The sequence below is a fragment of the Metopolophium dirhodum genome, chromosome 2 (genome assembly GCF_019925205.1).
Source record: "Metopolophium dirhodum isolate CAU chromosome 2, ASM1992520v1, whole genome shotgun sequence".
Classification (NCBI taxonomy): Eukaryota; Metazoa; Arthropoda; class Insecta; order Hemiptera; family Aphididae; genus Metopolophium; species Metopolophium dirhodum.
Window position 1 is genome coordinate 41,187,009 of NC_083561.1, and position 19,475 is coordinate 41,206,483.

At 27.1% G+C, this 19,475-nt stretch overlaps 2 protein-coding genes across 3 annotated transcripts; one reads left to right on the forward strand and one right to left on the reverse strand.

The window, feature by feature from the left end:
* Nucleotides 1-2,193: 2,193 nt before the first annotated feature.
* LOC132939238 (MMS19 nucleotide excision repair protein) lies at nt 2,194-13,345 on the reverse strand. 2 transcript variants are annotated; one of them, XM_061006313.1, is made up of 19 exons: nt 13,278-13,336; nt 13,112-13,200; nt 12,346-12,584; nt 12,134-12,278; nt 11,614-11,801; nt 11,393-11,548; nt 9,841-10,063; nt 9,671-9,783; nt 9,467-9,581; nt 8,480-8,773; nt 8,218-8,368; nt 7,937-8,131; nt 6,730-6,841; nt 5,983-6,151; nt 5,758-5,912; nt 5,588-5,700; nt 3,139-3,295; nt 2,725-2,970; nt 2,194-2,663 (listed from the first exon to the last, which is right to left on the reverse strand). In XM_061006313.1, exons 2-19 carry the CDS (start codon nt 13,191-13,193, stop codon nt 2,550-2,552), a joined length of 2,967 nt encoding a protein of 988 aa, XP_060862296.1. In that variant the 5' UTR covers nt 13,194-13,200; nt 13,278-13,336; the 3' UTR covers nt 2,194-2,549. The 2 variants fall into 2 exon arrangements, with proteins under 2 accessions (XP_060862296.1, XP_060862295.1); XM_061006312.1 differs by having other exon boundaries at nt 13,112-13,345.
* Nucleotides 13,346-13,469: 124 nt separating this feature from the next.
* LOC132938334 (ubiquitin domain-containing protein 1) lies at nt 13,470-19,078 on the forward strand. Its single transcript, XM_061005112.1, has 5 exons — nt 13,470-13,769; nt 14,636-14,872; nt 16,703-16,825; nt 16,899-17,017; nt 17,817-19,078. The coding sequence occupies exons 1-5, from the start codon at nt 13,691-13,693 to the stop codon at nt 17,961-17,963; spliced, it is 705 nt and encodes a 234-aa protein (XP_060861095.1). The 5' UTR covers nt 13,470-13,690; the 3' UTR covers nt 17,964-19,078.
* The last annotated feature ends 397 nt before the right edge of the window (nt 19,079-19,475 follow it).

The window sequence follows — 19,475 nt, forward strand, 5'->3', positions numbered from 1 at the left end:
GACAAAGAAGGCCCAGATGACGTCGTGAACACCCTTTTGGGTGAGATTGTTGAAGCTGTCTGCGATGAAGACTCATCGGAGGCTATGGCCGGCGGAGACGCAGAGGCAGTTCCGGAACAGATGATAGAGACACCGGCCGAGGGCAAAGAGAGGGACGGAAATGGACTGGCCAGGATAACTGAATTGGAAGCACCAAAACCAGCGGACCCCACACCTCCACGTGGACGCGCAAGGCGAATAGTGGCCACCACGTGGAAGGGTGTGAGGCGGGTCACACGCCTGATGCTGTGCGGATGCTTCCGAGGAGAGTGAAGCCGCAGTCCACACCTCCCTCCTCCTCAGACCGAAGAACACCAGACAAGACGGCGGCGACATGGGGACCTAACCTAACCAGAAATAAGTTTTTTTTTATATATGTCATCATTAATTCAGACAATTTTGTGTAAAACTTCTTTCGGCTCAAAAAAAATAAAAATTATGTGGTTAAAATATTGTTTCTTTTTTTCGTATTAATAGTAGATTTGTATTTTTATTTATTTCAACAGAATAATAGGTAGAATAAAAGGTACTGCTATATTAATATAAAATATAAAACTAACTATAAAGCAGAGAGCCGCGTGGCGCTCCTTTGGCGATTTTTGAAAAATTCGATGGGCGGTCTCCCAGGCCTCTGCTTTGTAATATTATATATCAGAAAAAAAGGTATATCTACGTAGAACTTAGAGATTATAAGTTTGAAGATTTATAGAAAATATTATCAGATAAAAAAAAAGGTATATTTATTATTTACGAAGAACTTTGTATTTATATTTAAAGATAAAAACTTATATATTTTATTGATTAGCTTATTTATTTATCTATTAATATAAATAATTTAGTTTATGTATGAAGATATCAATCTTTACACCCTTTGAAGACTTTCTGCGTCCTCGCTCGGACATCGCGTTCCCCGCTAAATGTACAGGCCGCGCGCGGTCGTACTTTGTTCCCGGCGGGCCCGCCGTCGCGCGTGTTTATAGATAATTTTTTAGAAAAGTCGAGTTTTACCACTTTACGTCGCGGAGGTATTACTATATACAGGCATAAAGTCGAAAAGTTAGATTTTTTTTATTAATATAATATATTTACATGTTTTTTTTTGATTCAATAAACTGCGTTATTGTTATATTATATTTGACTGCCTTTTGTCCTTTTGCCTACTCGGTCACGCCTTATATTGGTATTTATATATTTGATTTGGCATAAATATACACGATATAGCCACTGTATCGGTCTGTAGGTAGGTATATGTATATATTATAATAAATAAATGTATAAATATTAATTATATAATAAAATATCCTAGCTCGAGTCGAGTAGACTATACTAAAGGTATGTTTAATCATGAGCATAAAATCAAATTAATAACTAACCTCCAGCTATACAATATGACTTGATGAGGATCTATTTATTTATTAATATATATTATATAGTAACTGTAGTAGTATTTGTATGCTAATTATGAATTACCAAAATAAGAAAGTGGCTATTTGATTATCTCCACCAGTTAATAATTCACCTGACAACTGTAATATTATATTGATATGTATGTATTTATCAGTTCATATATCATAGGTAAGTATACAGAATATGTTTATTTGGTTTGTGTAGTAAATCGTTTGCAATGTGTGTAGTTATATACTATATAAAATATAAAACATGGTTTTTATTTTCATAAATAGATTATAAATGTATTTGTTTAATCAACTGAACTACTTACAACTTACTTGAAAGTTAAAACAATACAAATTTCAAAAAAAAAAAAAAGTAGGAGGGTATAAAGTACAATATAATTAATAAAAATGGTTAAATATTCCATAGTCTAGGTAGGTAGTCAATAGCGAAAATAACTAACAACATTAAAAATACTTTGTTTTTTTATAGATAGGTTTATTGTCAACTGTTTTACCCAAGAAATTTCTGGTATTTAGTAAATTTAATTATATCATTCATTTGTAGATAAAATTACATTTGAAACTAGTTCAAACGGTTTCAGCGAGCTTTTTAATTTGTAAATTTAGCCCACTTTCCTTCTCCAGAAGATCCATAATGTAGGCCTGAGTTGAGATGCAGCGACTTAACCGTTTTATGTGATCATAGCTATCTAATATCTATACTGTCTTGGTATTCACCAATAAAATAAGCTAAACATGGTTATAAATCATCATGTATATATTTTTTATTTTCAGTTTTAGGATCAAATAATGACGATCTACTCAATTTTTGTTTGCATCTTATTAGATATTTAACAACATTTATAATGTGCTAATCTATCAACAGTTAAAAATATCATAATGTAAATCAGATATCATTTTCAAATTCATTCCAATAATAATTAATCTAACAATAATTAGTGATTATTTATTTCTAAGTATATTTTATTTGAAAATGAATATCAATATTTTGCTAATTAAGTATAAATATATCCAATGGCAACATTAAATTTAACAATCTGAACATTTCCTGACAACATATTATAACAATAAACATATAATTAAATGTGTTCAATGTTAATCATCATCATTTACTACATCTATAGACAACCATCGAGATTTTGTTCTAACCACTTCTTTTCGAACCAATCGTTTTTTGTCATCTAAGCATTTTGCCAGTTCAGAAATAACCTAAAAATAATCATTATTTGTAATATAAATAAACTGTATTGTATTTTTTTTGGATTATTACCTGTCTTTTTAAGGGTAAAAGTTTAATTAAAGAATAGTCACAGCAGTTGTAAAGACATTGTAAAGCTACTATTCTTATATTCATATACTTTGAACTTTGAGACAGGTTTAGCAATTTTGGAACAAAAGATTGCAAATAATCTTCCAATACTGGAGTCTTGGATTCTAATAGATTACGAAAAGTTTGCAACGACTGTAAGACATAAACTTGTTCTGGAGATAAAAGTTGAAGTAATAGAGGTAATATCTGCAACAATTAAATTGTTTAATAGACAAAATAAATAAATAATTCATGTGTATATATAAATAAATGCATCCACTAAATTATTATATGTCTACACTATATAGGTATTAATGTAAAAATATAATTTATTTATTATAAACAATTATCAATATTAATCATTTTTAAGATTACCTTCGAAAAATATGGTGAAAGAGTCACATATGTATTACCATCCATTTGGTATAAAATACTAATGAGATAATTTTCTTTAACAGATTCAGGCGATGTATTATACTTAGATATGAGTGGTTCAATAACATAACAGAATATTCTTTGTCTGTATAATAATCTAAAGGAAAATAATTTTTAAAATTATAACAATTAAATAATTATTAATATATTATTATAACAATTTATAATTATAACTAATTATAATAATTAGTTTTTATTTATTTTTTCTATTTAATATGATTAGTCATGCTATTACTCGGAAAGGGTTCTAACCTGGGTTAGAAGTCACCAGGAGAAAAAAACATTGTAGCAGAACTATTGAAGAGCAACGGAGAAGCAGTGAAGAATGAAGTGTGGAAACTGATCAACATAGTTTGGGAAAAACAACAGGTATCTTGCTACGTACGGGACCCCTCTACTCTGCTCCTACACAGTTAGAATATACGAATATCTAATGTACTAGGATAACATATAGAAGGTTGGGATGATGTCAGCGTAGTGCACAAGACCCTGGGATAGCAACATTATAATTGTTAGCAACAGATTCAGCATCCGCCAACGGCCAGATGATAGAACCCGAGCCGGTAAGAATATCTGCGGGAACTCAGCGACGCACGATAGATTCTATGAATTAGATCTTGGCACTGTGACATACGCACTTATTATAACGATACCCCACATCGACCAAAGGCACATCTGCAACCCTGAATCATAGGTCAGTGTTCGCACTACGAATTAGTCAATCATCTAATTATGGAAGGCCCCACGGACTGTGAGAACCACCGACACAGTCCGCCAGGGGTCTAGTAAAGGGGGGGGGGATAGGACTATATAAGAGCCCTGGGAGCGGCCCATTATTCAGACGTGATCTTGCCACCATACGTACGCACTCCTGTACCTTTTCGATTATGGTAATCACTAGTTTCTCGTTGGACTTAGATTATTTTCGTTAACGGCATATTTCGGACTTAGAGAATATTCAAGCAATTGCTATTTTTTAAGACACCAGTATTCGTTGTTAATTTGAATAGCTAACCAGTATAAATTTAACTTGTCTTTTTGACAATTTTTAATAAATAATTCATCGAACTACAAATTGTTGATCATTTGACGCTTCTACCATCATCCTATCTTGTCACCATCTCCTGTAAGACGGGTGCACGCAACAACCTGAAGAATAGAATACAGCCATAATATGCTAAAAGGATATGCTTGAAACAAAAAATTACCGAGGAATCTCCCTATTAGATACCTGTTACAAAATTGAAAATAATTTCATCGATCCTTTTAGAAAGGTTGACTCCCTTTGCTGAGGAGATCGTTGGAAGATATTAGTGCGGCTTCAGGAAAGGAAAATTAACTACAGATCAATTTTTCATCTTCAAACAAACAATGAAAAAACATCACAAATTTAATAAAGACTTATACATGGTATCCATCGATTACAAACAGGCATATGATAGTATAAATAGAGAAGAACTAAGGAAAGCCATGATTAGCTTTGGTATACCAAAGAAATACGATGATATGGTCAAACCGTGCAATGCCAAGACAGTATTTAAAGTACAATTTCTTGGAGAGCTGTCGTCAGAATTCAAAGTTAATTCAGGACTACAACAAGACGATGCCCTGTTCCCGACATTATTTAACATACGTCTAGAGAAGACCATAAGAAAATTAAGCTAAAGACAAAAAAATGGAGATAGTTGGTAAATAATCAATATTAGAGTATGTAGACGACATAGTCATTTTAGGTAACACCAGACAAGAAATTACCCTAACTATAACTGAATTGTTGGCAGCTAGTAAAAAAATTGGGCCGTGTGTAAATTAGGAGAAGACTAAATTTATGGTTTAGATTTAGGAACATCCGAAAAAAGGAAAAATGTCGACTTATACAGACTATATGGAAACCCAATATTTTATCATAATATATAAAAGTTAAGAGACCGGAATGGTTTGGGCATGTATGGCGAGCTGATAATGATATCATATGAAAAGTACTAACCACAAATTAAGATATCTTAATTTGTGGTACTAACAGAGACCATACATAAGATAAGACCAATAGGCAGACCACAAACGAGATTGAAAGATGCGGTAGAGAAAGATAACAGAATGTTGGGAAGAAACGTGTCAGTTGACCTGACATTGAACAGGGAAAGATGGAGAGAATTTCTTGTGGCAGCTCAGGTTCTACAGGGACCGTTAAGCTAAGAAAGAAGAAGAATTACTTGGGAAGCGTGCCCTTAGAAAACCGTAGTTCAAAAAGGGCACTACGAGCCAAAACAGTTTGGGAACCGCTGTTCTATATAGTAAAGCGAGTTTCCTAGTTTCTTTTGACAATACATTAAGGTATTAAATAGTAATAAATACCAATTACTAAAGTATGGTTTATAAAAGTACTAACTTTACTGAACAAAAACACTCTTTATTTAGATATCCATCATCTGTTTGTGTTAACATTTTAAAGCACTGTGTCATCATCTTCCCATACAAAGGGTCTGCCAATAAATTCAATGACTAAAAATAAAATATTAAGTAAACATTAATCAGTTAAATAATTATTTTTTCAATTACCCAATCAATCCATTGTAGCATTTTTCTATGACCTTTAAGAGATAAAGACTTAGTGATCCATGAAATTTGAATTATAACATTATTGAAATTTGATAAATTTAAATAACTTTCTAAATTCAATTTAAATTTATCTATTAGGAAATCATTTTCATCACCTAAAAATTAAATATTATAATAACTAGCTTTTATACATTGTCAATAAAAAAAAGTTAATTATGAACATACCATCAATATATTTATTAATTAATGTTGCCGTTAATCGGGAAGCAGATAAACTACATATTGAATTATTAGAATATGTTGATAATTCAATGCAGTTTTCAATTAATAAAATCATATTGTTCAGTTTTATATTTGTATTTAATGAATTTAGAATACTTTCTAATAAAATAACCTGTAATAATATGTAAAATGTAGGATGTTTAAAGCACAACCTGTGATTAATATTTCTTAACCATTATACTCTATTTCAAATAAGTTTGGTAAATAATTATGACGGAAACGCGTCGAGGTTCATACATGTGCAGTCTGTTGGCTGCTGTTGGTTGCTGGCTATTACTGGCAAATCACAGCGGTCATACCGTTCCGAGGCTGCGCAGTTTTTCCAAACTTATTTTAATAGAGCATAGAAGTTTTATGACCCAAATTCCCAAATAGTGTTATAAAAAATCCCATGTAATTTTAATACTCTAAAAAAACCACTTTCGCTTAAAATGAAATAGTAAATAATAGATGAAACCGCTTAGTTTAAACTCTTTTTGCAATTAATTTTAGAGTTGTTATGTTAATGGACTTATTATTGTTATTAATAGTTACAACACTATACAACATTAGGTATAGTAAAATCAAACTCGTGTACTAAAAAATACAGATAAGTTCTTAAATTAAAATTTCTCAATATGAATGATAACAATAATGTGAAACATATTAATAATTATTACAATTTTTAAAAGAATTGAAACCATTAGTTACCATATATGAATGTATGCCTTGTTGTGTATCAGAAAGTGTTTTAAAATTTATTTTTGTATTCATAATGTCATTGAAATATTGGCTGAATTGATTAAGTATTTGCAGTTGTTCACTAAAATCAAATATATGTATATATTGTTACTATTATTTTTAACATAAACATAATTACTAATTACTGTACCTAATTTATTCAATAAACCAGAATTTCATAAATCATTTTTAATTTATATGTTTAACTATATACTTATGATAGAAACCTAAATCAATAAATTATCTTAATTTGTTTATAAATTGGAAATTTTTAAGATTTTAATTAATGTAGTGTCTCAAATAAGAGTGATCTCAGACGAAAAGCTTCTGAGCACGGTGGTAAGAATGTGGCTAACACATGCCAAGTGCCACGCTGTCAGAAGCGTCACTTTAATATTCTAACAAACACATAGTTTGCATTTGGCTAAGATTAAAACGGTAAAGTAATCAGTTGCACTTGATAATTGGAAACAAAAGCTGAAGACCAAAACTGATTTAATAGATGGGTATGGTCTGACAGACCATACAAAATTCTGTTGGCGTTTGAGTATACTCATATAAGTAGTATGAGTAATATTTTGGTAATTTTCAGGGTAATTTGAATTTATGTTAAATTGTTTTATAATACTATCATCACAGATGTTGTTTACAATATAATCCCTTTCATAATTATTTATTTTTACCATTAATTAAATATATTTTCTGCTCATTAAAATTAATAAAAAAATGTATTTTATTTTAAAGAATTTTTGATAGAGTATTGCGTCAGTCAATTTGATTGATAGATGAGAATGTAAAAAAATAAATAAAATAATGATAGTTAGTGTTAATTTTTTACGTGTGATAAATGATATTTGTTAATAATATAGGCATGGATATAAAAAACATATCAAAATTCAAGATGAACTAACCAACTTTCTAAATTATGGTGTATGAAAGCAAAGACAGAGACAAGACTTGTATGTGTGTGTGTGTATGTTACTACAGTCCGTGCTACAAGAAAAGGAACCCGTGTCCCGACCGAAACACGTTTGAATCCGCGTATTGCCACGTATTTGACATACACTAAATGGCACAAAGTGTGGGAATGCCAACAGTCTGCATGCGCGAAACCTGGCGCGGAGTATACTATATTTCAAGTGGTTCGATAATAAATTAAAACAATAATAAAAGTTACCTGTTATTGATTACTTTTACAATAGAATTAATAACAAAAGAAACATCTTCTAAAATAATTTCATTTCTAAATATACTGAAATCGGCACAACTCTTGATACCATTGATCCAAGTTGTTAATATGAAGTTTAAGAGTCCGCCATTTAAAGCAAAATGATGAACCAAATTAATATTTTCAACATTTCTAACAAGATCTCTGAAATAAAATAAATAAAACATTATTTATAAGTTGTGCAAAAAATAATAAATAAAATGTTCATAAATCATAATTAAGATATTCACCTTAAACATTTAAGAGTAATCTCGGTTTCTGCTTGTTTTTCAGATAAATTAGCACATAGATTGTCGCTGATTAATGTAAAAAAATATTCTTCTTTTCCCAAACAACACAATGCATTCAACCATTTTGATTTTAATACAATATCATTAGACTCTAGAAAAAATAAAGAAATAGCAAATACTTCAATAAATTAACTAGAAAAAGTAAAGCAAACATAAAATACTCAAATGTATTTATTAAATTTTATTTTTAATATTTACTTACGGTTAAAAATGTTTAAGTTAAATTGTATGATTTCTCTATTTACTTCTTCTTTAAAATGTGTTGCTGCTTCTTTGAAACAAGATAATGTCTCTTTTCTAATAGAATCTGTTGTATCAGATTTGATTAATTTAATTAAAATACAGTAATAATTTGTACGTTGAGAATTAGTTAGTATTTTAGTCGATATTTTTAATGCTCTCAAAGCAGACATTATTATTTCAGGAAATTCGTTTTGAGCATAAAGTAAAAAGTAACAACATATTTCTTCCCATCTTGTTTCTAGTTCTGGTATAGCTAAAAATAAAACCATTATTTTATTTTCAATAAATAATTAGAAATAAGAGTACTCTGATAGGCAAAATAGGATACACAATTATAAAAAATTGTTTAAAATAAATAAAAAAAATTGTAAAATAAAAGTTATAGCTGATACAATTTAATGGAACTGTGTATTAAATGAAAGAACAAGTTTCTACAACATCGAAACTTAAGAAATATTATATGGAGTCTCCAATCAGTGGCATATTTACATAAACTTGAATTAAGATTTTAAACATACAATTAATAATAATATAATAATAATATTGGGGGACGGAGTGGCCAAGCGGACTAAGGCGTCGGCTGCAATCATAGGCGGCATTTTTCTTTGGACAAGTCACGGTGTCCGGAGGACAGGTGCCGCCATCCCCCACCCGGGCATGGCAGATACCTACGGATGCCCAAATCAAAAATTCTGCCAAAACTAACACACACTTGTTCCTCCCCCTACCGACATAAGAACCTACAAAACAAAAATCGCTAATGGCCTAGGTTGCCGGGCTCAAGATCAATTAAAAAAAAAAAAATAATAATAATATTATATATATCCTAATGGTACAATTATTAAAAACTTAATTTTTAAATTTAGTTAAATAAAATAAATACTAGAACTTTGTAAAAAATTATTAACATGTCATTCTTTCTAATTATGTATATAGGGTAACTTACATGATAAATCGATAGACATCTGTATACACATATTTGTAATTAATCCCATAGCTTCTATAATTCTTATGATTTCTGTTCGTGATACATCACTTTTGTTAAGTAAAATTAAATACACCTATATTAATTACAAATAAATTATCAATAATTATACAGTTGCATTCATTATTGTATATACATAAAAAAATAGCTAATAATTAAGTATACTTTGTTTGCTATCTTAAGAGAAGCATAATTGGAAGTTTTTCCAACACTACAAAGAAGTTTGATTGAAGGTATAAATAGAGTTGCTTGAGTGTCCAACAAAAATCTATTAGAACCTAAAAAAAAAAAACAAATTAATAATTAAATTTCTCAATAAGTTCAGAAACACAAACTTTTAAGAACAATATCCAAGAAATTTGATAGTTGTTCTTGTTCATTGTCTCCTTTAATAATGGTAAGAGAATACAACAGAGCAGTTAAAACGCCAATAGCAGCTTCTCTAATTTCATCTGCCGAATCTTCAGTATCTGTCATTATTATCATTTTTAAAATACGCCATATTTCTTCAATGTGATTTTTTATTTTGATAGGATCAAAGTTCTCACAACATAATTTCTAAAATAATAAAATGCATTCGTATTTATACATAAAGCAAATTCAAAAACCATTTAAGGGCTATTTGCAGATGATATAATTTTTGTGTCAAAATATATTTTTGAAATATTAACTGTTTACATTAAATTATATTTTACCTTATCAACATTTTTAAAAATAAATTGAGAAATACATCAGTCAAGTATTTAAAATTCTTATGGTGTTGCATACAAAATTGATTAGTTTAATGGTTCACTAATATTTTATGGACTAATCATGTGCCACTAAATCTTGTTTAAGGGACCATTAGCTCGCTATTAACTTATTAAATGATTAGTGATTGTTTGTGCAACCCATGATTATAAATTGATGGTTAAGATCTATTTTAAGTATTAAAATAAAAATTTTTTTTTAGATTCTGAGGAGAGTAATATTGATTTTACAATGATGTGTGTTTTTTTTTTTATGTCTGTGTACACCATAAGGAGTCAAAATAATGCTTTTATTTACTACTTCAGTAACTTGTTAGATGGGAAAGTGAATATTGTTGGTGCATTAGGGATGTCAAATTTTAAAATTCTCAATAGTTTTCAAAAGCGCTGGGAAAAACAACTTAAAAATTAAAATTTTTACGCAAGATCAGTTTTTCACAAAATCGATCTCAATGTTCATATTTTTACAATATTGGATATTCACTCGAATTTTCATGTAGCGATTTTATTATTTTGTTGCAATTCAAAAACAAATAACTGTAGATACACGAAAATTTCACTGAATGTTTATATTCTCATTTTATATACACCATAAAATTTTGACTCTTTTAGAGCTATATATGGGCATTGTCAGTTTTCAATTTTTTAACAAGGTTCCGTAAATAGGTAAATATATAAATTACTTTATTCACAATAATATCATCAAATATACTTAGTAATATCATAGGCTGACTGACTGTTTTTGCTCAGAATTGTTTTTCTTATACAATATTATATCATTGAATTTAAAATTAACACCATCCATTAGTGATCCACTTGTAACCTATTGTACAACAGAGCCACATCCACTTACCCACTTTTTTTTTAAATACTTCTCATGAAATATTATTATAAATAAACCTAAATGAAGTCTTTTTATTTTTTACTAAGAAAACCGAGTAATTGCTTTTTGTATAAACAATACAATAATTAATACATATAACATTTACAAGGCTTGACGGCTTGAGAGAAGGGCGTCCAGTAATGCTACTTTAACATTTGAAAGGTTAATATAAATTATAAAGGGACATACATTTTTTTTTATTTTATTTTTTAATTAAATTATAATTGGTTATTCAAAATTGTTATAATTATTTACCAATAAATGCAATGAATCTAATTTTGCAACTTTCAAACTAGCTTCTAATTTTTGTAATGCCAAAGGAATACAAAAATCAGCAAATTCTTCTACACATGTAAGACATCGAGATAAGTTGGTTGCCAATTCATCTCTAGTAATTTTACTTTCTTCTGTCTGTAAAACAAAATTGTCATTAAAAGTGAATTGAATAAATATTACAAATAACAATTTTTAATTACTTCATAGAAATCTATTGGAAAGTAACAGGCAATAACATCAAAAGTCTCTTCAGCTAAATGTCCTAATGGATAATGTCTTAAAAATTGTGGTAGTATTCTAAAGAGCAGTATTAAATTATTAGGATCTCGTTCACCGTCCATTGAAGAAATAACACAATATAAAAAATCTGGTCCCATAAAACGTAAGTCTAAAAAAAATGTTTATTGTTATTATATTTTAGTTGATGATATAATTGCGGTAGAATATTTAATAATTTTATAACATTTTTTCACTATTCATTTTTATTTACTAATTCTTCTAAATTACCAGAGAAATTCCATATTTAGAATTGGTATGGATTATCAGAGTTAATACATAAATATTAACATTCAGATCATTTAATACAAAAAAATATTAATTTTGAAATTATGTAAATTCAGCAGAAAAAAGTTGTAACAATTAAAAACAAGTATAATTGTTGTTATAAAATTAATAAATATTCTAAAATGGTTAAAATAATTATTAGAAATTTGTTATTACCATCTAGTCGATTCAAAAATATATATTGTAATATACAGTAAAATGTATTTCGGTCATTTTGAAGTTGTGATTGACAATGAAAATGAGGCATGATTGTATTAAAATACCTTACAATCATTTGTTTGGTAATATTTTTCATTTGTACCTAAATTATGTTAAATTAATTCAAAATTTGATTCTATATAAAAAAATACAATTGATTTAAGTCTTACAGTATATTCAATTCCAATTAAAACAATTGGTACAAATGAATGATGGTCAATGAAACGTTCACATAAAAATTGATTTATATAATCCAACTCTTCAGGTACAAAAAAATCCAAAGGTAATTTCTTTAAAACAGCTACAAATGCCTTTACTCCATTTAGACGAATTTCTTTATCTGTAGAAGTCAAAATTTCTTCCAAACTCTCAACAAATTGAAGAAAAGTTAATCTTTTCTCTGATATTTCTAAAAATAATATAATTTTTTCAATCAGTTACTTAATTCTAGTGAAAATTAACTGTAATTAAATTATAGATATAACAGAGTAGATACTTATGGTTTTAATTTTAATATAATATTATTATGAAATAATTTTATATAATATATTAAACATAAAAATTTAATAAAAGGTAATAATCATAAAATATAGACAAGAAAATAATATTATAATAAATAACAAATTATTTATTACTACCTAATATGAAAACAAAAATATTATATTTTGTGTATTATTTCATATTATCAATTAAATTTAATACAATATATTTAAATATTTGTAATTAATTAATTAATTACAGTGACAATTCAAATATTAAAGTTATATTGACATACTGTATCCTATTTTCCTTCATTATATATTTTGGTATAATTTGTTTAAAAAAAATAGGCATCTTCTCTTACAATGATTTATCACGGTCTACAGATTTATTTATAAAACATTGTTAAGTATATTTCAGATCTTATATTTAAATTGTATTTAATTTGTTTATTACCTTTGCTAACTAATTCACAGGTTGAATCAATATCGTTCCCATTTTTTACTACATCCACAATTGCATTCAATACATACGTCATTTTGAACCTTTGAAGATGAAATCGTACAATTTATTAAATGGTTTTGAGAGATTTTTTTAAAAAATGTGCGTTCATACTACATACTTTAATGTATTTCACAATGCACATTGATATTAATGATTTATGCAGCACATTACCATTTACCGCCGATCAAAACCCTACATCCTGGAACCTAGTGATAACTGATAAGTGCTTCATATATCACTCATTCATGGAGTAAATAAAAAACACGATTTCCATGATGAAAGTGTTCATTTTTATCAGGGCTTGAATGTTTGATAATTATTTGTTTTTCATTTTCTACAAAATTTTATTGTTTTCTATTTTTTACATAATTATTCTTTTACGTCTGATTTATATTTATATTTCATATTTTCTTAAACGTTAAACGTTCTACACAAATTGTGTAATCGGAAATTAATATTTTATTCCTAAGAACGCCGACTAGCTCAATATAAATGTAAGGCTGCCATGAATCCAAGGCTTGTTCGAACAATATGGGAGGCTGTTTAGGTTTACAGAGAAATCGCAGGGGAAGGAATGCATCCTCGGACAATGGATCTCGCCCGAGTTCTGGTAGATTATTATTTGTCTGTACCTAATACCTATATTTTTGTCTTGTAACATTTCAATCAATTAAGTCGTTATTATTACATATTGCAATTGATATTCATTATATATTAATATGTAGGTATTTATCATATATATATATATATATATATATAAAATATATATACATATTATATTTTATATATATATTATTTAAATGAGTAAAGTACTAAAATATTAAACTACATGTTTAATGCCAATAAGCACTAAGTTTATGTCTTCATTGTTTGAACAACAATTTTTATTTCCTATTTTAAATAGAGTGATTCTTAGTGACCTATCTGTCATACTTATAAATAAAAACAATTATTTTTCACTAAACAAATATATCTACTGTGATTGTTAATTTTTATAATACAAATTGTACTTGTGATCAAACTATTGTTTCGTTTCCAGTTTTGAAACTTTTCATAAGTTTGGATACCAGCTAAATGGGTAGTATCTTAGTTATTCTTATTCTAGAATAAATATCTAAGAAATTGTTACATTCTGAATTCTAGACAGTAAATGAGTGATTACTATCCTTGGTCTACAATTATCCACAATCATCCCCCCTACCCCATCAACATCCATCGCAAAATTATTTGTGATATTATTTATAAATGTGAAAAACTGATTATACATTTTAGACACAACAAATAAATTATTATAAGCGTTAGTTAGTTAGTTATAATTTGTTTTTTTAGTTATAGTTTTTCCAATTGATTTTTTTTATTAGATACCTAATAATTCCTTAATTCATTTTTTTTCCTATTAATATTCTCAATTAGCCTTGAGGTTATGAATAATTCATTGTTTATTATGCAATTCATTATATTTAATTCTTTTTATAGGAACAAATAGAAAAAATCATCCATTATGCCATGAAACTATACGTTGGAAGTCTGATGTTCCCTTAACTGAAGGTCAATTACGAAGCAAACGAGATGAATTTTGGGATACAGCTCCAGCATTTGAAGGACGTAAAGAAATATGGGATGCATTAAGAGCAGCTACTGCAGCTGCTGAAACGACTGATTTTCAATTGGCACAAGCTATATTGGATGGCGCTAACATTTCAGTTCCTAACGGTAAATAGGTTTATGTTTTTATTCATCCAATGATTTGTTATCAACAAAGTTAAAATTAAGAACTTAAAGAAAATCCTTTTTAACCAATGACCGACATAATATCATTATTTTAAAAACAATTTAGTTTCTTCTATGTCAAATTAAAAATCAAAATTAGACAACTTATTATAACTTGTTGCAATACCTAGGCCAGGGTCCAGGAGTTGGCAACTAGTTTCTAAGGGTGTCTGAATGATTTGAATTTTAGAAGTCTAGAAAACCTAATTTTTTGCTTAGCAAGTTATTCTGATTCTTCGTTATTGTACTTTCAAATGTTATTTGATTTTTTCTGTTTATCATTATTATATTTTAAAACGTTATTTTAATTTTTTTTTTTATAAAAATTATAATTATATGGTAACCACACTTTGATGTAATAACTATCAAATTAGTAGAATATGTTGTCCATGATAAGTTATTTAATATTTTCAATCATCCTAGGGTTTTTAATAAGCTATAACTGGCAAGTTTGAGTTAATTTAGGTGTCAAATATCACTTAAATAGTTAAATATTATGGCATAAATAAAAGATAGAATAATAGATTTTACTAAAAAAATATATTTATAACAATAATACAACTTAAAATGGCATAATAATGTTAATGTTATAGAAGTATTTAGAAGGTAGATACACCAAACCACACGCTCGCAGTTCTGTATCTTATTGAAATTTGAATTGCAGAAATAAAATAATATTCTATAAAATTCAATATTTATAAGTCATACAGGGATGAAGTATTTCAAAAATATAAATTACTGTTAACATAGGTTTACCAATTTTGAATTGTTAATACCTAGTTATAACTTATAAGATACATACTTATATAGACTACAAGATTTAAAAACAGTAATAATGTTATGTTGTTTTTATGTTACATATTATACGTTTATTTTTAATCATTAATTATAATTAATGATATATTATGGTTAATGATATTAGATTATTTTATCATTATTTTCCGTTATAACATTATACATATAAATAACATTTTGAAGCCCTGAATTTTTATGACATAGGATTTCACCCGTATATTAACAATTTCTCGTCAGACAGTTTTCTTATTTTGTTGTAATCCAAAAACATTGATTAAAAACAGTAATTATTAAAAGTATTAGTAGGTCTCCCTATTTTAAATAAGAATTAAAATAAGAATTTTGAATAATTGTGTTGATAAATATTACATTACATTACCATCTCTTTGGTCTTGGAACAATTTTTGGATCCGCCATTATTTGTACGAGAATTAACTTATAAAAGTCCCAATCCCATTTCATCCGGTATTGATAAAATACAAACACTTTAATTAACCATTAATTAAATAACTATAACATTTTAAATATTTAATTATTTTTGGAACGGAAAAAAAAAATAAAAAATATAGGCTGATAATACTATTTTGTGGTAGCCAGTTAGAGTTCTATTTATACTTTGATAGATGATAATGTCAATGATAGTTAATTTAAAATGTTATAATTTAAATAGCTTATAACATGTATTTAACAATGATAGTGTAAAACATTAATATATATATACAACATACATATCTTAACATTAACATTTGATGTGTACTAAGGTAAGTATATTTTGTATAATCAAAATACCCGTCAGAAAAAGGTTTGCCATTTATAATAAATGTTTTATCATGAAGATATTTATTTGACCTATTATCAAATTTAAAGACAAAAATATTATCCATTGGTCCTCCTTATAGGTTTTATTTTGATATTTTAATCTTAATTCTATCTTCTAACATAAAAATATATTATATTATGTAATTTATCTGTTATAAGGATTTCTAACTGAGTGCTATGATGAACTAGGAACACGATACCAAGTTCCAGTGTACTGTCTTTCTTATCCTATAAATATTGTGAAAGAAGGAAGCGGAAGAGATTCTCCAGTTGATCAAACAGGTATAGATCAATTAAATTGTATTTATAATTAAAAAAAACTAAGTTAACGTCTGTATAATTTTGTATTGGATAGAATCCTCAGATGAAGGTTCTGAAATTATGTTAAAACTTCGTCTATCATCCAATTGTCAAGATATAAAAATGCCACTCATGACAAGAGACACAATAGCACAAGCTAAAAAGAAATTACAAGTGAGTAATTATTATTTATTTTCTTTTTGATTAAGTAGTTTAATTGAGAATACCTATAGTTCAAACTAGGTTTAAGCCTTCAAGTGAAACTAAAAAATAGTAAAGTATATAGCATTTAAAAATGGAAATTTAGCATAAGAAGTTCCTTCCACTGGTCTATGTTTTATAGTTAGGAGTCTAACTTTGAATATATAATCTAAACTTATTGTTTGGTATACTGTAATTGGCTGATATTTGACTTATCATTTTTTTAAATAGTTGAAAGCGTTCAAATTTACTTCTTAGTCAAAAATTGGGTTTTCTTAAATATTTTTTTTATAATTTAAAATTAGAAAAAAAACTACGACAGTATTACTAGTTTGAATCGGTATTATTCTTCAGATCAAAAATATTTTAACTACTGAGTGATTTGGGAAGGAATTAAGATTTGGTGTTTTCAATTTTGTTTTGCTCGAGTCACCGGCACACTGTCATATAACTTTATGTCAATGATAAAAAGAGTTTGGATATTTCACGATTCTGATTACTAGTAACACGCTTCAACAGAATTCGTCTATAACTCAATCGGATATTCCCCCTTAAAATAATGTTTTAAATTAAAAATATTGTTAAAAAGTTTAATTTTCCTATTGATCGTAACAGTTATATTTATAGTTAAGTATCGTAACAATATTCATACATTTTAAAAAAACTAACAAACATAAATATAAAATATTTTTTGTGTACGTGTGATGTTAAAAAGAACTAAAACATCTAAAATGGTTATTTAAACTTTTATTTGTTTATTTTTGTTTATTAGGCTAAACAGGGCATTGAACCTCTACATCAAAGATGGTTTTTTGGCGGTAAGCTGTTGGGTGATAAATTACATATAGATGAAGCTAGAATTCTTCCAAGTTATGTAATTCAAGTAATCATTAATCCTGAACCAACAAATGAAAGCTGAATTCTAATTGCTATCATTTCGTAATAGTTAATTGTTTATCAACATATGCTTATCCATATAGGAACAAATATTGATATTACATACATTTTCACTCGTTATATTTTATTTTTAATTCAACGCTTTAAAGAATTTCCAGTAAAATGACACAATTTTTATATTTATCTTCAATTGGTTACCCTGTAATAAACTTAAAATTATTCCAATAATAAACACTATTGTGAAGTTTTAAATGCTTACACTGTCAGTTTCTTTTTTGTAGATATGTTATATAAAAAAATATTATTGTAAAATATAAAATGTATAACATTAATCTAATCTATGCAAAATTTCTTACATAATTAAAACTAAATCTAACAGTTTAACTATTTTGGCATTATAATTTTACTATTGAATAATTTTAATTTATATTTTGTATTGAATTTAAAGTTTTTATCTTAATTTCATATGTTTTAATGCATTTTTTGTATTACTGATCGTGGTATTGTATTTTGACGAAAATTAGATAAAAGTACAAAATTAAATGATCAAACTTAATATCTATAAGCTATAAAATACATTTCCTTATACATTTTATCCTCAAGTGTTAAGGAAAGTATTTAAGATAAACATTTTATTCATAACAATTGTTTATAATATTTTCTAAACTTATTTAAATATTGTTACTTATTAATTATTATGTTTGAATTCAATGTTTTTATTTATATATTTTTTAATATTTAAAGATGCTATATTAGTTTTTTTACTTTGTATTTTGTTTTTTTTTTCTAGTAAATGGTATTTAATTTAATGTCAGTATATTTAAATACAATTTAACTTTTATTGTTTTTAAATATTCAAAATAACATAACATACATAATATTATGTTTGTGCTGAAATTTGTCACATTCAGCGCTTGAAAAAATATAGTATTATTTAAATCCAGTTCTTTATTTTTAGTGAAAAGCAACATGTTTAATGTTCAATTGACTAATGACTACTTAAAATAATTCTTGAACTAAATTAATATTATCTACTGTAAATGGGATTAAATAAAATATTATAATAAATCTGTATTGTAATAATTTTTATATTTTAAATTAAAAATATGGTAAAATAAATAATCAATTTCGTTTTTATTTTTTGATTTGTGTTTTTTATTTTTATACATGACTAAAAAATGTCTATAAACCACTAAAATACTTTATAGTAAAATTACATTTCATAATTTGAACTTGTAATGAGTAAAATTCAATATTTATCCATTACAAAAAAAACAAATGTTACTAGTTTAATAGTTTATAGTAGAAACATAGTAGACTATACATTAAAAGGCCTATTTCTATTATAAACTATTATGGATTAGTAGAAAAAGTTCTTTGTAGTTCAATATGTAAATACTATAAAGAAGTAATTTACACTACTAACTGTCCTGAAGGCATTCTGATGGTTGCAATAAATTTGGGAATAAATTGCTAAATAGGTATTAGGTATTTAGCAATGCGACGTCCTTCCTCTAACGTTCGTGGCCTCGTG